The sequence below is a fragment of the Lagenorhynchus albirostris genome, chromosome 9, assembly GCF_949774975.1.
Source record: "Lagenorhynchus albirostris chromosome 9, mLagAlb1.1, whole genome shotgun sequence".
Classification (NCBI taxonomy): Eukaryota; Metazoa; Chordata; class Mammalia; order Artiodactyla; family Delphinidae; genus Lagenorhynchus; species Lagenorhynchus albirostris.
The window spans coordinates 54,514,585-54,537,455 of NC_083103.1; the positions used below are offsets into that span (position 1 = coordinate 54,514,585).

At 37.2% G+C, this 22,871-nt stretch overlaps 1 protein-coding gene across 1 annotated transcript in view; it reads right to left on the reverse strand.

Moving 5' to 3' along the window:
- GDPD4 (glycerophosphodiester phosphodiesterase domain containing 4) overlaps nucleotides 1-22,169 on the reverse strand; it is a 41,525-nt gene extending 19,356 nt beyond the window's left edge. Inside the window, exons 1-4 of the mRNA XM_060160863.1 lie at nucleotides 22,164-22,169; nucleotides 21,855-22,076; nucleotides 20,615-20,769; nucleotides 7,440-7,587 (exon numbers count right to left, since the gene is read on the reverse strand). Of these exons, the coding sequence (XP_060016846.1) occupies nucleotides 7,440-7,587; nucleotides 20,615-20,769; nucleotides 21,855-22,076; nucleotides 22,164-22,169 (531 nt within the window). The remainder of the gene's footprint in view (nucleotides 1-7,439; nucleotides 7,588-20,614; nucleotides 20,770-21,854; nucleotides 22,077-22,163) is intronic.
- Nucleotides 22,170-22,871: the final 702 nt, after the last annotated feature.

A 22,871-nucleotide genomic window follows, 5' to 3' on the forward strand; every position in this document is an offset into this window, starting at 1 on the left:
TTTTTCTTTCTCAAGATGGCTTTGGCTATTCGGGGTCTTTTGTGTTTCCATACAAATTATGAAAGTATTTGTTGTAGTTCTGTGAAAAATACCATTGGTAGTTTGATAGGGATTGCATTGAATCTGTAGTTTGCTTTTGGTAGTATAGTCATTTTCACAATGTTGATTCTTCCAATCCAAGAACATGGTATATCTCTCCTTCTGTTTGTAGCATCTTTAATTTCTTTCATCAGTGTCTCATAGATTTCTGCATACAGGTCTTTTGTCTCCTTAGGTATGTTTATTCCTAGATATTTTATTCTTTTTGTTGCAATGGTAAACGCAACTGTTTCCTTAATTTCCCTGTCAGATTTTTCATCATTAGTGTATAGGAATGCAAGAGATATCTGTGCATTAATTTTGTATCCTGCTACTTTACCAAAATCATTGATTAGCTCTAGTAGTTTTCTGGTAGCATCTTTAGGATACTCTATGTATAGCATCATGTCATCTAAAACAGTGACAGCTCTACTTCTTCTTTTCTGATTTGGATTCCTTGTATTTCTTTTTCTTCTCTGACTGCTGTGGCTAGAACTTCCAAAACTATGTTGAATAATAGTAGTGAGAGTGGACAATCTTGTCTTTTTCCTGATCTTAGAGGAAATGTTTTCAGTTTTTCACCGCTGAGAATGATGTTGGCTGTGGGTTTGTCATACATGGCCTTTGTTATATTGAGGTAAGTTCCCTCTATGCCTACTTTCTGTAGGGTTTTTGGCTGTTTAATTAGGTCGAAAGCTTTTTCTGCAGCTATTGAGATGATCATATGGTTTTTCTCCTTCAATTTGTTAATATGGTTTATCACATTGATTAATTTGCGTACATTGAAGAATCCTTGCATTCCTAGGATAAACCCCACTTGATCATGGTGTATGATCCTTTTAATGTGCTGTTAGATTCTGTTTGCTAGTATTTTGTTGACTCTATGTTCATCAGTGATATTGGCCTGTAGTTTTGTTTTTTGTGTGACAACTTTGTCTCGTTTTGGTATCAGGGTGATGGTGGCCTCGTAGAATGAGTTTGGGAGTGTTCCTCCCTCTGCTATATTTTGGAAGAGTTAGAGAACGATAGGTTGTAGCTGTTCTCTAAATGTTTGATAGAATTCGTCTGTGAAGCCATCTGGTCCTGGGCTTTTGCTGGCTGGAAGATTTTTAATCACAGTTTCAATTTCAGTGCTTGTGATCCATCTGTTTATATTTTCTATTTCTTCCTGGTTCAGTCTGGGAAGGTTGTGCTTTTCTAAGAATTTGTCTATTTCTCCACGTTGTCCATTTTATTGGCATAGAGTTGCTTGTAGTAATCTCTCATGATCCTTTGTATTTCTGCAGTGTCAGTTGTTACTTCTCCTTTTTCATTTCTAATTCTATTGATTTGAGTCTTCTCCCTTTTTTCCTTGATGAGTCTGGCTAATGGTTTATCAATTTTGCTTATCTTCTCAAAGACCAGCTTTTAGTTTTATTGATCTTTGTTATTATTTCCTTCATTTCTATTTCATTTATTTCTAATCTGATCTTTATGATTTCTTTCCTTCTGCTAACATTGGGGGTTTTTGTTCTTTCTCTAATTGCTTTAGGTGTAAGGTTAGGTTGTTTATTTGAGATATGTCTTGTTTCTTGAGGTAGGATTGTATTGCTATAAACTTTCCCCTTAGAACTGCTTTTGCTGCATCCCATAGGTTTTGGGTCCTCGTGTTTTCATTGTCATTTGTTTCCAGGTATTTTTTGATTTCCTCTTTGATTTCTTCAGTGATCTCTTGGTTATTTAATAGTGTATTGTTTAGCCTCCATGTGGTTGTATTTTTTACAAATTTTTTTCCTGTAATTGATATCTAGTCTCATAGCGTTGTGATTGGAAAAGATACTTGATATGATTTCAATTTTCTTAAATTTACCAAGGCTTGATTTGTGACCCACAATATGATCTATCCTGGAGAATGTTCCATGAGCACTTGAGAAGAAAGTGTTTTGTTCTTTTTGGATGGAATGTCCAAAAAATATCAATTAAGTGCATCTTGTTTAATGTGTCATTTAAAGCTTATTTATTTTCATTTTGGATGATCTTTCCATTGGTGAAAGTGAGGTGTTAAAGTCCCCTACTATGATTGTGTTACTGTCGATTTCCCCTTTTATGGCTGTTAGCATTTGCCTTATATATTGAGGTGCTCCTATGTTGGGTGCATAAATATTTATAATTGTTATATCTTCTTCTTGGATTGATCCCTTGAGCATTATGTAGTGTCCTTCTTTGTCGCTTGTAACACTCTTTATTTTAAAGTCTACTTTGGCTGATATGAGAACTGCTACTTCAGCTTTTTTTTGATTTCCATTTGCATGGAATATCTTTTTCCATCCCCTCACTTTCATTCTGTATGTGTCCCTAGGTCTGAAGTGGGTCTCTTGTAGACAGCATATATATGGGTCTTGTTTATGTATCCATTCAGCCAGTCTATGTCTTTTGGTTGGAGTATTTAATGCGTTTACATTTAAGGTAATTATCGATATGTATTTTCCTATTACCATTTTCTTAATTGCTTTGGGTTTGTTAGTGAAGGTCTCTTCCTTCTGTTGTGTTTTCTCCCTAGAGAAGTTCCTTTAGCATTTGTTGTAAAGCTGGTTTGGTGGTGCTGGATTCTCTTAGCTTTTGCTTGTCTGTAAAGGTTTTAATTTCTCTGTTGAATATGAATGAGGTCCTTGCTGGGTAGAGTAATCTTGGTTGTAGGTTTTTTCCCTTTCATCACTTTAAATACGTCCTGCCACTCCCTTCTGGCTTGCAGAGTTTCTGCTGAAAGATCAGCTGTTAACCTTATGGGAATTCCCTTGTATGTTATTCATTGTTTTTCCCTTGCTGCTTTTACTATTTTTTTTTTTGCATTTAATTTTTGATAGTTTGATTAATATGTGTCTTTCTCCTTGGATTTATCCTGTGTGGGACTCTGCGCTTCCTGGACTTGATTGACTATTTCCTTTCCCATATTAGGGAAGTTTTCAATTATAATCTCTTCAAATATTTTCTCAGTCCCTTTCTTTTTCTCTTCTTCTTCTGGGACCCCTATAATTCGAATGTTGGTGCGTTTAATGTTGTCCCAGAGGTCTCTGAGACTGTCCTCAATTCTTTTCATTCTTTTTCTTTATTCTGCTCTGTGGTAGTTATTTCCACTATTTTATCTTCCAGGTCACTTATCCGTTTTTTGCCTCAGTTATTCTGCTACTGATTCCTTCTAGAGAATTTTAAATTTCATTCATTGTGTTGTTCATCATTGTTTGTTTCATCTTTAGTTCTTCTAGGTCCTTGTTAAATGTTTCTTGTATTTTCTCCATTCTATTTCCAAGATTTTGTATCATCTTTACTATCATTACTCTGAGTTCTTTTTCAGGTAGACTGCCTATTTCCTCTTCATTTGTTTGTTCTGGTGGGTTTTTACTTTGCTCCTTCATCTGCTCTGTGTTCCTCTGTCTTCTCATTTTGCTTAACTTACTGTGTTTGGAGTCTTTTTGGAGGCTACAAGTTCGTAGTTCCCGTTGTTTTTGGTGTCTGCTGCCAGTGAGTGAGGTTGGTTCAGTGGGTTGTGTAGGCTTCCTGGTGGAGGGGACTGGTGCCTGTGTTCTGATGGATGAGACTGAATCTTTTTTTTCTGGTGGGTAGGACCATATCTGGTGGTGTGTTTTAGTGTGTCTGTGACCTTTTTATGATTTTAGGCAGCCTCTCTGCTAATGGGTGGGGTTGTGTTCCTCTCTTGCTTGTTGTTTGGCATAGGGTGTCCAGCACTGTAGCCTGCTGGTCTTTGAGTGGAGCTGGGTCTTAGCGTTGAGATGGAGATCTCTGGGAGAGCTTTTGCCATTTGATATTATGTGGAGCCGGGAGGTCTCTGGTGGACCGGTGTCCTCAACTCGGCTCTCCCACCTCAGAGGCACAGGCCTTGACACCCAGCCGGAGCACCAGGACCCTGTCAGCCACATGGCTCAGAAGAAAAGGTAGATGGGAAAGAAAGGAAGGATGGAAGGAAGGAAGGAGGGAGGGAGGGAGGGAAGGAAGGAAGGAAGGTAGGAAGGAAGGACGGAAGGAAAGAATAAAGTTATTAAAAATCTTTTAATTATTAAAAACTAAAAAAATTTAAAGAAAGAAAAGGAAAGAAAGAAAGAAGAGAGCAACCAAACCAAAAAACCAATGATAACACACGCTAAAAACAACACAGACACACACACATAAATGGACAGACAGAACCCTAGGACAAATGGTAAAAGCAAAGCTATACAGACAAAATCACACAAAGAAGCATACACATACACACAAAAAGAAAGGAAAAAAAAAATATATATATATAAATTAAAAAGGAGAGCAACCAAATCAATAAACAAATCTACCAATGATAATAAACTCTAAATATTAAACTAAGATAAACATAAAACCTGAAACAAATTAGGTGCAGAAAGCAAACCCCAAGTCTACAGTTGCTCCCAAAGTCCACTGCCTCAATTTTGGGATGATTCGTTGTCTATTCAGGTATTCCAGAGATGCAGGATACGTCAAGTTGATTGTGGAGATTTAATCCACTGCCCCTGAGGCTGCTGGGAGAAATTTCCCTTTCTCTACTTTGTCCGCACAGCTCCTGGGGTTCAGCTTTGGATTTGGCCCTGCCTCTGCATGTAGGTCACCTGAGGGCGTCTGTTCTTTGCTCAGACAGGACGGGATTAAAGGAGCCGCTGATTAGGGGGCTCTGAGTCACTCAGGCGGGGGGGAGGGAGGGTTACAGAATGCAAGGCGAGCCTGCGGTGGCAGAGGCCGGCGTGACGTTGCACCAGCCTGAGGCACGCCCTGTGTTCTCCAGGGGAAGTTGTCCCTGGATCACGGGACCCTGGCAGTGGCGGGCTGCACAGGCTCCCGGGAGGGGAGGTGTGGATAGTGACCTGTGCTCGCACACAGGCTTCTTGGTGGCTGCAGCAGCAGCAGCCTCAGCGTTTCATGCCCGTCTCTGGTGTCCGCGCTGACAGCCGCGGCTCACACCTGTCTCTGGAGCTCGTTTAGGCAGTGCTGTGAATCCCCTCTCCTCAAGCACCCCGAAACAATGGTCTCTTGCCTCTTCGGCAGGTCCAGACTTTCCCCCAGACTCCCTCCCAGCTAGCTGTGGTGCACTAGTCCCCTTCAGGCTGTGTTCACGCAGCCAATCCCAGTCCTCTCCCTGGGATCTGACCTCCGAAGTCCGAGCCTCAGCTCCCAGCCCTCACCCATCCCGGCGCATGAATAGACAAGCCTTTCAGGCTGGTGAGTGCTGGGCGGCACCGATCCTCTGTGAGGGAATCTCTCCGCTTTGCCCTCCACACCCCTGTTGCTGCGCTCTCCTCCGTGGCTCTGAAGCTTCTCCCCCCATCCGCCACCCGCAGCCTCCGCCAGCGAAGGGCCTTCCTAGTGTGTGGAAGCTTTTCCTCCTTCACAGCTCCCTCCCAGAGGTGCAGGTCCCGTCCCTATTCTTTTGTCTCTGTTTTTTCTTTTTTTTTTTTTTGCCCTACCCAGGTACGTGGGGGAGTTTCTTGCTTTTTGGGAAGTCTGAGGTCTTCTGCCAGCGTTCAGTAAGTGTTCTGTAGGAGTTGTTCCACATGTAGATGGATTTCTGATGTATTTGTGGGGAGGAAGGTGATCTCCACATCTTACTCCTCCACCATCTTGAAGATTTCCCTATTGTAGTGTTTTTATTCCCAATTTACAAATAAACAAATAACCTGTCTGAGGCCCAGACAGGTTAACTAACATTTCCAGGGTCACACAGTAAGTGGTAGAGCCAAGATTTGAATCTGCATATTCTAACCCAGAGTGTGGGCTGCTTAGGAAAGTCCTTGGGATACTGGCCCCACCTCCCTGAACAAAGTGACTTTGGGTCCTTTAAAAAAGCCCAGGCCAGGTGTAGAAAGAAGTTTTTTACTTACATTCTTTTATACTCTTTGAATTTTGAATCACATGAATTTATTATCAATTCAAATATTATGAATTAAAATATTAAAATGAAAAGTTTTACTTAATAAAGTTTTATTTGATATATACAAAGGGACAACTTTAAGACATTACTGATTTAGGGGGGATAGGATTATGGAGGAGTGTACTGCTTTCTAATTTATAGATTTTCGTAACGATTGAATTTTATATAATGAACGAGTTTACTTTGCAATCAATTTTAAAAAACAAAAATGTTAGAAAAGTATATAGTACATACATGAAGCGGGATGGTATGGGGACAGACAAGTGGAGAGGTTTTACCTATGCCAAGGGACCTGCCATCCAAGGTTTCCTTGAGGGTCATCTATAGAAAACTGCCCGAGCCACCAAGAAAGAAGAGGGAAGCAATTTTACACCGTCACCAGAGGGCCTCAGTACAGCACTGGCCCTGTGAGATTGTGCCCTTGGCCTTGATCCCCTTTCTCCTGCTCCCGACCCTGATCAAGACAGAAACAAGGGCCAGTGAACCTGGAGTTATGGAGAAAGCAACAAGAAATATTTAGGCCTCTCATTTAAAAAGCTTTAATTTTCAAGGCAGTTTAGAGTCTGGGTTATTCTCTGGACTAGACTGTTGATGCTGAACTGAGGCTTTTTGGTGACTAAACTGTACTTTAAGAAATTATCTAAGAGTGACTAGAAAAGCTATGGGATCTGAGTGAGACCTCATTCAAGGGCAAGGAAAGATCTAGTTCACAGAGCAGTTTGAAGAGTCAGTGGAGAGAAATTAAGCTGTTTTCTGTTATAGATGTCCGACGCAGTCAACATACTCTACACTGATTTGAAAAACAGCTTCTGTAGCAGTTAACTAGTTAGCTGGGGTTCCCTCTACAGACAGTAAGCGGTGGGATTTAGCTGGGATTAAAACACAGGTCTTCAGGTCCCCACACTTCTGGCCATAAGCAGTAGCAGGACAGAGGTGAAATCAAGTTCGGTGGCTGGACCCTCACTCTCCTCTGCTCAGGACACACAGTTTTCCCTTTGGAATCAAGTACACTTGATTTTCTCCCCACACCCCATGCCACTGTCATTGTTGTTGTGCCTACAGGAAGGTGTGGCTGCAGTAACAAAACTCTGGAGTCAGACCTCATTTTGAATCTTGTATCATGTGAAGCTACAAACTTCAGATCCCCCATGGCGATACTCCTAGTGGCTAACTCAGAGGGTTAAATTACATAATGCATGAAAGGCAGTGTGAAGATTCAATATTAATTCAATTATTAAAACAACATTAATTTTTCCCTGAAAATCACAGAAGGATCTGGGTGAGAGAAAGGGGAATGCCATTTCCAAGGTCACATAAATCTCTGCTCTTAAGCAGCTTCCCTGGGGACTGCACAGTGGGCAGTGTAGGGGTGGGGTGAGGGACAGAGACCCCTATTATACCAGAGTTGGAAGAACAATCTGGACCATCAGCTCACCATGAAGAAGTAAAGGTGATTTATCTCATTTAGGACCTGAATGTTGTCTGTGGTCACCGAATGAATGCTGGAGCACCAGGCCAGTGAGAAAAGCCAAGGTTCATTGACGATGTATAAGTTGATGTTGATGTTAACTGCTTTATATTCTCTGGGAAGAAAAAGAACCCACAGGAGATTTAGACTTAATCTCACTCTCATCATGTAAAAGGGAAACAGCCACCATGTCTGTGAAAGGCTGTTGCTTAAATCACCAGAAGTAGTTGGTAGTAGGACAACTTATGATATGACATGCAGAATGAGCTCATGTTACGGTGAGATAAAGGACTGGATTTAATACCTTTCCTCCTGTACCAACAGTAGTATTTTAGTAAACTGGCTTCCTAAGGGAAAGAGGAGGGAAGGAAGGAGGAGAGGGAGAGTGGGAGGGAGGGAGGAAGGAAAGGGAGACGAAGGGAAAGAAAAAAGAAGAAAAGCCCTAACTGTAGAATTTGCCAATTTCCATGGTGTAAATACTCCCACAATTTGCTCCCATAAGCTGAAACGCACCGGCTCCAGTACACTGTTTTGTAGCAAATGTACTTCCTTCCATCAGAGTACTTACCACACTCTACTCTATTTATCTGCTTTCCTATCAGTCTTCTTTACTTGACTATAAGCAAATTAAAAGCAGAGACTGTGTCTTACTCATCTCTGTATATCCAGTACCTAGCATACCTGCCTTCAGAAATAGTTAAAGGAAGGAATGAAGAAATGAATACCAATTTGGTGAATATTTAAATTTCAAATATAAAGAATTTTTATAAGCATTGAGTAGGGGGAATGGAACACAACACTTCCCAATGTCAGAACTTCAAATGTCAGTAAATATTTGTGCACTCTCTACAGAAACAGTAGAAGAACACCTAGTCAAGTTGTTATTTTCAGAGATTAAATTTCTCAGAAAATACACCATGTAAGTGCCTTCAAAAGACTTTTTAAACCCTGAGATGGTATAGCATATTGAAAACAGCTCTGTGCAAGTCTGGGTTTGAATCCCAGCTCTGTCACATACTAACCTGGCAATTTCTTAGGCTCAGTGTATACACTGTAAAATAAAAATAACCATACCACCTTTACAGGAGTGCTTGCCATTAGTTACCCAATATGTTAGATTGTCTTTAAGAGAATTCTACAGATCACCTAAAGATAAATTTAAAAAATAGAAATAAGGAAATGGTTTTTAAAAACCTACTTTTTATACTTTTTGAAACCAACACATAAAAACCAAAACATTTCTATATATTAATAAACATACAGAAATTGAAATTTAAAACAATACTATTAGCAATCACTCCAAAGAAAATTAAATACTTAGGTATAAGCTTAACAAAACAAGGAAGGATCTGAAAGCTGTAAACTGCATAATAGTGATGAAAGAATATGTTTAAAACATAGGAGAAATCTTTGAGATCTAAGAGCTAGACCAAGAACTCTTAGACTTGACACTAAAAGCATGATCCATAAAAGGTAAAATATAACTATTTTGTAACTATGGAATCTATTGAAGGCTTTCAACTTCCAGGGGAGTTTTGGATGGTAAGTTATAGTTAACTTTGGTTGATTTCATCACTTGGCACAGTAGCAGTTACAGTACACCAGCCCCTAGCCCCATGGCAGGCAGCTGTGCCCATGTTCCTGAAGCAGCTTGCACACACCTTGTAGGAGCCAAGGTGAGCCAAAAGGATGCTATCCTTCATATATTAGGTATCTGTGCTCTGATCACTGATTGATGCTTCCATCCACAGAGCGGTAGACAGAGTAGGGAAGCCATGATTTTTGTACCTTCCCCCATTGTTGCAAACCCCTCCCACTCCCACTGAAGTGACTACCAGGGGTTAAAAGGGCCAGCCCTCTTTCCTCCCCACCTTTTATTTTTCTTTTTTTCCCTTTTTGGGAGTCGTACATTAAAGACTAGGACATGCAAAAGCAACTTTATATATGGGGAAAATTAGAAAGTGACATGTATGAGCAGGGAAAGGAACAGAAGAGATTTGAGAAGAACTCAGGCTGATCCTTGGCACAGAGACAGCCAACAACAACAAATAAACAAATAACAAAAATACAGCATACCTTGAGGAAAGGAAGAATCTGATTTCCAGAGTTACCAGATTATTAGATTGAAATATACATTTTTCAACCAAAAAAAATCACAAGGCATACTAAGAAACAAGAAAATAGGGTCCATTCAAAGGAAAAAAAATAACTTGATAAAAACTGTTCCCAGAAAAGAGCTGTTGGCAGATATGCTAGACAAGGACTTGGAAACAAGTATTTTAAAGATACTCAAAGAACTAAAGGAAGATGTAGATAAAGTTTAAAAATGTATAAACAAAATTTAAATATTAATAAAGAACATAAATCCTAAAAGAGAAACCAAAAAGAATTCTAGAACTGAACAGTATAGTAACTGAAATGAAAATTTTATTATTAGGATCCAAAGGCAGATTTGAGCAGGTAGAAGAAAGAATTGGTGAAGTTGAAGACAGGCCAATAGACGTTAACCATTCTGAAGAACAGAAAGAAAAAAAATTGAAGAAAAACAAACAGCCTAAGATGTCTATGGGACACCGTCACAGATCAATATATGCATTCTTGGATTCCCAAAAGGAAAAGAGAAATAGACAAGGACAGAAAGAATATTTGAAAAAATAATGACTTAAAACTTCTCAAATTCGATCAAAGACATGAAGGAAAACATCCAAGAAGATCAACAAACTCCAAATAAGATGAATTCAAAGGGACTCACACTGAGATGCATTATAATCAGATTTTCAAAAGCCAGAGAGAGAATGCTGAAAGCACCAAAAGAGAAGCAACTTGTCTCATACAAGGGATCCTCAACATCACCAGCAGATTTCTCATCAGAACTTTGGAGGCCAGAAGGCAGTGGACCAACCTATTCAAAGTGTTAAAATACTGTCAATGAAGGATCTTATATCCAGAAAAACTGTCATTCAGAAGTGAGAAACAAATTAAGATATTCCCAGAAGAACTAAAGCTGAGGGAGTTCATGGCCACTAGACTCACCTTGCAAGAAAAACTAAATGGAGTTCTGCAAGGTGAAATGAATGGACACTAGACAGTTACTCAAAATTGAAGGAAGAAATAAAGATCTCAATAAAAGCAAATATATGGGCAAATATAAAAGCTAGTACTATTGTAACACTGGTTTGTGACTGTACTTTTTATTTTCTACATGATTTAAGAGACTAATATATCTAAAGAAAAAAAATTATTAGTCTAAAAGTTAGTATTATTGTAAATTTGGTTTGTAGCTCCAAAAGTTGTTTTCTATGTAATTTGAGACTAATGCCTTTTTTTAAATTACTAGTTTATGTTTTGGGGCACACAATGTATAAAGATTTAATTTTCTGATGTTAACAACCCAGAAAGGTAGGAATAGATCTGTAAAGGAAAAGAGTTTTTCTATACTATTGAAATTAAGCTGATATAAATTCAAATAAGAGTGTTAAAGCTTTAGTATAGTAAATGTAATTCCCATGCTAACCACAAATAAAACAGATATAGAATATACACCCCCAAAAAATGAGAAAAGGATTTAAACATTTCACTATAAAAGGTCAACAAAACAACAAAGAAAATTGTAATGCAGAAACCAAAGTGACAAAAAAGGTATAAGGCATACAGAAAGTAAAGAAAGAAAAAAAAACAGATGACAGAAACAAAATAACAAATATTTACAGAAATGACAGAAGTAACAGTGTGACAAAATCCATCCTTGTCAGTAATTATTTTAAATATAAATCGGTCAAACTCTCTAAGTAAAAGACAGAGACTGGCAGAACAGATAAAACATATGTTTCAATTCATGATGTCTACAAGAGACTCACTTTATATTCAAAGACACAGATAGATTACAAGGGAAAGGATGGAAAGACAATCCATGCAGATAGTAACCAACAAGAGCAGGGGTGGCTATGCTGATATTAGACAAAACAGGCTTTATATCAAGGTTATAAGAGACAAAGAATGACATTATATATTAATAAGAGGTTCAATACAGCAAGAAGATACAACAATTATAAACATTTACACACCTAATGACAGACCAGCAAAATTGACAGAGCAAAAACTAACAGAATTGAAGGGAGAAATAGACAGCTGTACAATAATCATTAGAGATTTCAATATCCCACTCTCAACAATGGATAGAACAACCACACCAAAGGTAAGTAAGGAAATAGAGTACTTAATCAACACAGGGACTAACTATATCTAGACATATACATAATACTCAGCCCAACACTAACAACATACACATTCTTCTCAAGTGCACACTTTGCAAGATAGACCACATGTTAGGCAACAAATTAAGTCTCGATAGATTCAAACAGATTGATACCATACAAGTATCTCCTCCAACCACAACAAGATGAAATTAGAAGTCAATGACAGAAGGAAAACTGGAAAATTCACATATTTGTGGAACTTAACACACTTTTAAACTACCAATGGATCAAGAAAGAAATCACAGGGAAATTACAAAATACTTGGAGACAAATGAGAATAAAAACACAACATACCAAAACTTATGGTATGCAGCAAAAGGGGTGCTGGGCGTAAATTCATAGTTATACATGCTTACATTTAAAAAACAAGAAAGATCTCAAATCAGCATCCTAACTTTGTAACTTAAGGAACTAGAAAAAGATGAACAAATTGATCCAACATAGCAAAAGAAAGAAAATAATAAAGATTAGAGCAGATATAAATGAAATTGAAAACAGAAAACCAATAGAGAAAATCAATGAACCCAAAGGTTAGTTCTTCAAAAAGATCAACAAAATTGATAAACCTTTATCTAGATGTACTATTAATAAAAAGAGAAACTCAAATTACTGAAAGCAGAAACAAAAGTGGGGACATTACTACCAATTTTACAGAAATAAAAAGGATTATAAGAGAGTACTATGAACAGTTGTATCCCAACAAATTGGATAACCTAGATGAAACAAATTCCTAGAAACACAAAACCTACCTTTTAATCATAAAGAATTAGAAAATGCAAATAGACATATAATGAATAAGGAGATTGAATCATTAACCAAAAACCTTCCAACAAAGAAAAGTCCTGGACCCATTGCCTTCACTGTTGAATTCCACCAAACCTTTCAAGAAGAACTAATACTAACCCATTAGGATAGCTACATCAAGAAAAAAAAAACCCAGAAATCAACAAGGGTGCAGAGGATATAGAGAAATTGGAACCCCTGTGTACTGTTGGTACAGCTGTTATGGAAAGCAGTACCCTCAAAATATTAAAAATAGAATTACCATATGATCCACAAAGTCCACTTAATGGATATATTGCCAAAACAATTGAAAGAAGGGTCTTGAAGAGATATTTGTACACCCATGTTCATAGCAGCATTATTCACTATAGCTAGAATGTGGAAGCAACTCAAGTGTTCATCAACTGATGAATGAACAAGCAAACTGTGGTCTATACATGCAATGGAATATTATTTAGCCTTAAAAGAGAAAGAAATTCTGCAATGGATGGATTTAACATGGAGGAACCTAGAGCATTTTATGCTAAGTGAAATAAGCCAGTTGCAAAAAGACAAATACTACATGATTCCACTTATATAAGTCAAAATCAGAGAAAGAATGCAGAATGGTGGTTGCCAGGGTCTGGGGGTGGGGGAGTTGGTAGGGATGTTATTGTTTAATGAGTATAGAATTTGAGCTTATAAGACAAAAAGAGTTAGGTAGCTTGATGGCAGAGATGGCTACACAATGTAATGAATGTATATTAGAATGAATGAACTGTATGTTTACGAATGATTAAAACAGTACATTTTATATTATATGTATTTTTACCACAGTTAAAACATTTTTTAAAAATGACTAAAATCTGAATAAACTATAGACTTTTAATTTAAAAACCTTATGTTCACATGAAAACCTGTACACAAATGTTCATAACAGATTTATTTATAATAGTTCATAAACAGAAACAGTCAGATAGCCTTAAGCTGGTGAATGATTAAACAAACTTCAGTACCTCCACACAATGGAATACTACTCAGAAATGAAAAAGGATAAACTATTATATACGTAATAACCTGAATAACTCTCAAAGGGAATTATAGTGAATGAAAAAAAGCCAATCACAACAGGTTATATACTCTATGATACTATTTATATTACATTCTCAAAATGACAAAATAATAAAAGTAGAGAACAGATTAGTGATTGTGAAGAGCTAGGGTTTGAGGTGAGGGGAAGTGGATGGAAGTAAGGGGAGTGTAGTTATCAAAGGGAAACAAAAAGAATACTTCCAGTGATGAAACTAGTCTATGTCTTGGTTTTGGCACTGGATATACAATCCTACACATGTGAAAAAACTGCACAGAGCTATATATACAATCACACACAAGATGAATATAAGTAAAACTGGGGAAATTTGAATAAGATTGGTGGATTGCATCAATGTCAATACCTTGGTTTTGATATTGTACTAAAGTTTTACAAGTTTTACCATTGGAGTAAACTGGGTAAAAGGTATACAGGATCATTTTGTGTTATTCCTTACAGGTTAATATGCAATTATCTCAAAATAAAAAGTTTAATTTAAAAAATACAATTTTTTTAACATCTTTATTGGGGTATAATTGCTTTACAATGGTGTGTTAGTTTCTGCTTTATAACAAAGTGAATCAGTTATACATATACATATGTTCCCATATCTCTTTCCTCTTGCGTCTCCCTCCCTCCCACCCTCCCTATCCCATCCTTCCAAGCGGTCACAAAGCACCGAGCTGATCTCCCTGTGCTATGCGGCTGCTTCCCACTAGCTATCTACCTTACGTTTGGCAGTGTATATATGTCCATGCCTCTCTCTCGCTTTGTCACAGCTCACCCTTCCCCCTCCCCATAACCTCAAGTCCGTTCTCTAGTAGGTGTGTGTCTTTATTCCTGTCTTACCCCTAAGTTCTTCATGAAATTTTTTTTTCTTAAATTCCATATATATGTGCTAGCATACGGTATTTGTCTTTCTCTTTCTGACTTACTTCACTCTGTATGACAGACTCTAGGTCTATCCACCTCATTACAAATAGCTCAATTTTGTTTCTTTTTATGGCTGAGTAATATTCCATTGTATATATGTGCCACATCTTCTTTATCCATTCATCTGATGATGGGCACTTAGGTTGTTTCCATCTCCGGGCTATTGTAAATAGAGCTGCAATGAACATTTTGGTACATGACTCTTTTTGAATTATGGTTTTCTCAGGGTATATGCCCAGTAGTGGGATTGCTGGGTCATATGGTAGTTCTATTTTGAGTTTTTGAAGGAACCTCCATACTGTTCTCCATAGTGGCTGTACCAATTCACATTCCCACCAGCAGTGCAAGACTGTTCCCTTTTCTCCACACCCTCTCCAGCATTTATTGTTTCTAGATTTTTTCATGATGGCCATTCTGACTGGTGTGAGATGATATCTCATTGTAGTTTTGATTTGCATTTCTCTAATGATTAATGATGTTGAACATTCTTTCATGTGTTTGTTGGCAGTCTGTATATCTTCTTTGGAGAAATGTCTATTTAGGTCTTCTGCCCATTTTTGGATTGGGTTGTTTGTTTTTTTGTTATTGAGCTGCATGAGCTGCTTGTAAATTTTGGAGATTAATCCTTTGTCAGTTGCTTCATTTGCAAATATTTTCTCCCATTCTGACGGTTGTCTTTTGGTCTTGTTTATGGTTTCCTTTGCTGTGCAAAAGCTTTGAAGTTTCATTAGGTCCCATTTGTTTATTTTTGTTTTTATTTCCATTTCTCTAGGAGGTGGGTCAAAAAGGATCTTGCTGTGATTTATGTCATAGAGTGTTCTGCCTAAGTTTTCCTCTAAGAGTTTGATGGTTTCTGGCCTTACATTTAGGTCTTTAATCAATTTTGAGCTTATTTTTGTGTATGGTGTCAGGGAGTGATCTAATCTCATACTTTTACATGTGCCTGTCCAGTTTTCCCAGCACCACTTATTGAAGAGGCTGTCCTGTCTCCACTGTACATTCTTGCCTCCTTTATCAAAGATAAGGTGACCATATGTGCGTGGGTTTATCTCTGGGCTTTCTATCCTGTTCCATTGATCTATCTTTCTGTTTTTGTGCCAGTACCATACTGTCTTGATTACTGTAGCTTTGTAGTATAGTCTGAAGTCAGGGAGCCTGATTTCTCCAGCCCCGTTTTTTGTTCTCAAGATTGCTTTGGCTATTCGGGGTCTTTTGTGTTTCCATACAAATTGTGAAATTTTTTGTTCTAATTCTGTGAAAAATGCCAGTGGTAGTCAATTTTTAAAAATATAATAAAAATGTACTCTGGGTTTATAACAAAAATATTATTTATAACAACAATAGCACAAAGGGCAGCAGTCAATGGAATTAAGATTTTAATATTCTATACTCTATATTATGGAATAATTTAACTCAAGGTGGATTGTAATAAGATAAGGATACTTTTTATAATTCATAGAGCAACCAGTAAAAAATAATTTAAAAATGTAAGAAGCCAGTAGAGGAGATAGAATAGAATACTAAAAAATAATTGATTAACTAAAAAAAATTAAAAGGCAGGAAAAGAATGACCAAAATAAACAACCTAGAATAAAAAGGACAAATAGAAAAAAATAGTATGATGTAATATAAACCCAAGTATATTAATTATTTAACTAAATATTAATGGGCCAAACATTCCCATTGAAAAGCAGAGACTGTCCTACTAAATATAAAAGCAAGAACCAATAATATTTTATGAGATGTTTATAAGAGATGTACTTTAAATATAAAGACACAAAGCAGTTGAAAGACAAAGGACACAAAAAGAAATATCACACAAATACTAATTATAAGAAAGCAAGTGTGGCAATATTAATAAAAGTAATCTTTAGGCAAGAATTATAACCAGAGAAAATGGACATTTCATAATGAAAGGGTGGATTCACCAAAAAGATCTAACAATTCTAAAATGCAAATACACCTAATAAAAGAGTTTAAAATATGAGAAGCCAAACAACCATAACATCACAATAACAGCAACAAACAGAGCTAAAGGGAGAAATATACAAATCAACAATCATAATTGGAGATACTACACCCCCTTCTCCATAACTGACAGATGATGCACAAGGAGGCCTTAATTTCTCTCTGACTGAAGAGGTTGCTCCCAGAAGAAAGAAGGAAGAAGACATGGTCTAATCTCCTTGTCAACATGATACCTACATATTTTCTAAATATAATAATAATATTTACCAGGAAGAAAGGCCTTATGTATAGAACATTTTTTAAAAGGCTGTTTCTGGTTGAGTATTTCTTTATTATATATTTTGTAAATAAATACAGAATGTGGATTTATGAGGCACGCGTCCCTGGAGAAAGTCACATAAGCCATACAACTCCCTGGGAGTATTAAATGCAGATGTTCTGTAACTCAAATGCTCTCCTTCTAAGTGAAATAACCCTGCAAACACTCACTTGGAGGCCGTATCTATTACTGTGGGCCACAGAGTATGGGTCCAATAAAGGAAGAAACCTGCAAAGTTGAAATCAATGTCTCTGACCTCTCCTTGCTTTGTCTGAGCCTCTTGATAGACTGCTGTATCTTTGAAATTAATAATAAAACTTCATAGTAGGTAAGTTCTCTGATGTGTGTGAGTTTGATCTGCAAACTAATGTTTCGTGTTAACTGAATAGGAAAAGCAGGGGGAAGATGCAGTATAAAATGCTTAAAAAGACTATCAACCAATTTAAACTAATTGATATTTATAGAATATCACACCCAACAAATGAAGAGAGCTCACCTTTTTCAGGTGGACATGGGAAGTTCACCAAGATATACAGCATAGTGGTCTATAAGAAAAGTTTAAATACATTTAAAGTATTGAAATCATGTGTTTTATAATGTTCACCGAGCACTCTTGATTAGCACCAAGGTGAGCTTTGGTGAGATTTTTTATCATTTCTATGTGTCTGGACTACAGGAAGAAATCAATGGGGAGGAGATTTATAAATCAGCGTTCATGTCAAGACAAATCAAAATAATGCCTCTATTATTTCCATCAATAAACCATCTTTACTCCCAACATCTGATATACACATTGTGTCCATCTGTTTGTATTTCAAATTGGCCGCTTTGCCTTATACCAAAACAAACCTTTCAAAGGCATGTCAATAAAATTAAAAATTTAAAAATAAAGTATTGAAATCATATAGAGCTGTTCTCTGGTCACAGTGACCTTAAATCAGAAGTCAATAACACTAGACTAGATGGAAAATCCTCAAATTTTAAAAAAGTTAGCAACACGTTTCTAAATAATCCATGAGTCAAGTGGGAAATAAAAAAACTTTTAAATATTTTAAATTGGATAATAAGAATATATCAAAATTATTTGTGGAATGCAATTTAAGCAATGCTTGCAGGGAAATTTACAGCCTTAAATGTTTACATTAGAAAAGAAGATCTAGAATCAATCACCTAATTTTCTGCTTCTAAAAGAAGAGCAAATTAAACCTAAAGGAAATAGAAGAAAGAAAATAATAAAGATAACAGCAGTCAAAGAAATAGGAAAGAAAATGTGCAACAGAATAAAGCTAACAAAGCCAAAATTTGGTGTTTTGAAATTGTTAGTAAAATTCATAAACCCCTGGCAAGACTGACCAAGAATCAGAGGGAAAATAAAAATGTTCAGTACCAAAATGTATTGGAACTACAGGTGACAGTTGCACAACATTGTGAATGTACTAAATGCCACTCAATTGTTTACTTTAAAATGGTTAACTTTATGTGAATTTCACCTCACTAAATTTTTAATAAATTAAAAAATTTTAAACACTTAAAAATTCCCACATCAGAAATAAAACAGAGGGCATCTCTATATTCATATAAGTTTGATCAAAGTAATGTATTTAAAGCATTCTCAGTCAAAATGGCAAGGTCACAATGTCTTGTGAGTGTGGTCTGATGGAAGTAAGCACTGCTCACAGAGAATGTATTGGAAATGTGATCATAGTAAGTATTCTGGTCATGAACAGTATACAAATAACAAGTTACAACCGCTTAACTTCTTAAAATTTACTGTTTCTTGAGGGGAATGACTTGGAATAAAGTCTGCTCATGAACTGTCACAATCAACCTTGTATTATAGGCATATGGAAGAAACCCTTATTCTTATTAGAATATATAGTTTCCTTAAGAAAAAGGATGATGCCTCGCTTATGTTGACTTTTCACATAAAACTAGCATGGTGCGCTGTACATATTACTACTCAGTGAATATTTGCTGAGCTAAATTAAACTGCTTGATTTTCTAATAGGACTCAGGATATGATCTCTCTTAAGTCTGATGCCAGCTGAAACCACGTCCATATAACTATGGCCAATGAATAACTAAAGGCTTATTAGTGAAAGAATTTGGACTCTGGAGTCTGTCAGGCCTATATTTAAATCTCAGTGTGGTCCCTTGCTGACCAACTGTATTGACTTTGGTGAATTACCTAACCTCCCTGAACTTTTCCTCTTTACAGGCAAGATGACTCATTCGCAGAATGGTGGTGATGATAATTTCCAGGGCACAGAATGTAAGGATGGTGATAATAAAAGCAACATTCATACAACAACATATGAACAACATTATGTTCATATATTTGCCCAGCATTTTGCTCTGTGCATATATGAATTATGTCACTTAATCTTTTAACCATTCTATCAAGTTACTGTTATCCTTAATTTTCAAATGAAAAAACTGATTATTAGAAAATTGTCCAAAGTCACACGCATAGCTGATGGGTAAGCCAGAATTTCAAAAAGAGCCTGTGGTCTACCAACAGAACTTGACACATAATAAAGGCTCAATAGTGGAAGCTATTATAATTATTTCCAACTACTAGATGAATCTAAATTATGATTAGGAGAGAAGCAAATCATCTTGGAGCTATTTTCTCTTCGATAAAAAAGTAAAAGGGGGGCTTCCCTGGTGGCGCAGTGGTTGAGAGTCCGCCTGCCGATGCAGGGGACACGGGTTCGTGCCCCGGTCTGGGAGGATCTCACATGCCGCGGAGCGGCTGGGCCCGTGAGCCATGGCCGCTGAGCCTGCGCGTCCGGAGCCTGTGCTCCGCAACGGAAGAGGCCACAACAGTGAGAGGCCCGCGTACCGCAAAAAAAAAAAAAAAAAGTAAAAGGAAACAAATACACTCAAAACAGAAAAGTAGTTGGGCAAAGAGAAATCTTCTGAATGGGAAAAAGAGGTAATACATGTATAATTATCTAATTCTAAAAGAAAAAAGACCTATTTTATGATCATCTCCCCCCATGGCCGGAGAGGCTGGAAAAGTCAGAACATGAACAGAGGTGTATCCAACAGCCTAGCTCATGGCTTGAGATACAAAAAGATATCTAGGGGAATTTTTACTAGCTCAAGAGATTTTGGAGATATATATGTATATCTGAACAAAATACATATACATGTTCAGACTGTCTCTGAAGCCTTTACAATTATCTGAAAAAAATTATTTTTAATCTAAGAGAAAGGGAATATGGATTAAATTAAACAGTGATTAATAATAGCTAAGTTTGAAAAAGTTACCACTTTATTCCCAGGTGCTTTTAATTCTAAAAATCTGTCTCTGATTATATATTTATAAATGTGGTGGTTGAGAATTTCAGTTTCTTCTCATACTTGGCTGTTTTAAGGGTTTTTCTAATAATGATTTAATTATGTTCTGAATTATATCTATAAGAAATCTGGCTATCTGGATTACAAAGTTATTTACAAGGTACTGCCATCCATCTAGTAATGGCAGAAGGAAATCGACAACTTTCTGAGTTCTGACTTTTCAATGATCAATTTATATAAAAACAAAAACACCAAGCATACAAAAAGGTGTGTTGAATGATGAGAGATTGAAGCATGAAGGAGGAGCTGAAGAGTATGTTCCAGGAAGAGTCTACCCTTGATAAATGTTTGTTGGCAGAGACGGAGGGAAGGGTAAGAAGAGATTCCAAAAAGATAGCCACACACAGAAATCTTGAGGTGGGAGGGGGGACCTAAGTAGCTTGGTTGGGATACAGATTTCGTGCAAGTAAGGCAATATATGCCAAAAGAGATGTGGCCAAACACTTACCTCAATCCACTGTAGAACAGCCTCTTGTGGTCAACATTTATTCTACTGATATTTTCTTCTGTGAGGCGTTCAATGGAGACTAACTGGCCCACTTGCTGAAAACCAGGAGCTCTTTTCCTGACATACTCCCTATCAAAACCAGGCAACCAAAAAATCTGTAAGGAAAAACAGGAAGTCTTTCAGTGGATAATCCAGCTGTTTAGGTACAAACAGCCCCAAGTAGAATGGCTGGAGCCCCATTCCAGCATGGGTAACAGTCTATAGGGAACAGAGAGATTCTAGCCCTTGGTGATAGAGTCAACCTGGCCTAATATTGTCTAATGAATTCTTATAATGGGGCTTTCACCCAGGTTGTTCTGGAGCTGAGTTTTCCCAGTTAACATCATGGGACCAAGGGTCCACTGTGTCCTCACACTGGCCAGAGTGGATGAGGAGCTGGTACGTGCGGAGGAAAGGTGGGAATCATAAACATCTCCTCTGGCTAATGATGCTAAAAATCATCTTTGCAGGGGGTCATTTCCTGCCAACAGGGAATGCTATTATGACTCATCTGTGGAAATAGTTCTATTTGCAAAAAGACACATATTTGTTTCACTCATAGCTTTCTTCTATATTCTGAGAATTTAAGACATTTGGAATGACTGACTGCCCAAATGCAGAGTTGCTTCTGAAGAACATGATGAAAAACTCTCTGCTCAAAAAGTCTCTTTATATGTCATTAATGAAAGCCAAGTCCTCAAAGCCTTAGTGTTCCATACCGAGGCTCTTTCTTTTCTTTCTTTTTTTTTTTTATAAGGACCAATGGCTATAGAACTTGAGTGGCTTGGCCAATTAAATAAATTATTCCCCCCAGTGGGGAGCAGCAACTAAGAGAAGAAAGATGGGGTAGATTCTTTCTCCCCGTTACCTCAAGGCTCTTTCTAATAGCTGTATGCTGGTGATGGTGCAGGTCACGTCATATAGCCATTACACACATTCCCTTTTAACAGAGTGGTGACATTTCATTTGGTTTGTAATAGCAAAAAGCCTCAATGTTTTTCCCCACTGATGTAAATTTCATTGGGTCATTCTTAGATTGCCACATATAGCTGTATAAAGTAGTCATCTCCATTTTTACAGGGAGCAAAATTATTTTAGGATCCCAGGGAAGATCTACAAGGTAAGTCAGATTCAGCTGCTATGCTCCTGGGACATGCTACCCACCTCCCAACCTCTACCATAAATACTAAGATAGACATACCAGATGTTGCTCAATCTTAGAGTCAAGGATCACGCTTACTACATGGCGGACATACAAGCTTCTGTGAAAATGTCTTGGTGCAGGGGCATTAAGATCAAATATCACAGATTTTTTTTCCTTCTGTGCAAGTTCCAATAATTCAGCTAGTTTGGGAATCTTCTGATTTCCTGCTTTTTTTCTATCAGCCTCTGATAGGGGCTTCATATTGTAAAATGGTCTGAACTAAAAATAAATATATCAGAGAAAACACTGGCTCCTATCAAAAGCATTTTCCAATTCTCCTGCTTTTAGTCCCATACCCAGCCCTACCTCCATGTTGGTCCATTACCATTCAACCCACCAGGCCCTCCAAAATACTGGTCCTGAGAGAAGATTTGCCAAGAAGAGATATTAAATGTAATCTCCAGAGGTAATCATGGTATTTGGAATGATTTATTCTATATTGTAGAACCTGCTGTATTTGTACTGAAGGTCCTTCATGTTCTTGTCTTGAAGTTCCTTTTCAACCTTTTTTTACTATAACTCAAAATATTACAATCCCCTTTCAGTTGCACTGGCTTCCACATTTTCTCTCACTGTTCTAGTTTTGTGTAATGGAAAGAAAATAGGCTTTGACTTCAGACTGAATTGAATTCAATCCCAGCTCTATCACTCATTTGCCTTTGTTACCATATCCACCTGTTAAAATCCTATCCTCAAACTGCAAAGCCCAGTTCAAATGCTACCTCCTTAATGAACCCTCCCTTAAATATTCCTAAACTAAAGAGACTTCAATGGTGCTAAACCCCAACGACCCATTTTTAGGCCTTTGTAATTGTATGTCTCATTCTGCCTTCTTCAGTCATTTGTACATATCCTAGACCAGATTCAAATCCTAGCTTCATATACTTCTTGCTGTGTAACATTGGTAAAACCATTTAAAATTTCAAAGTCTTCATTACCCTAATATAAAATGGGGAAGGGGAGAAGTAATCTATGTATTCACAGGATTATTTTGAAGATCAAGTATGATAAAAT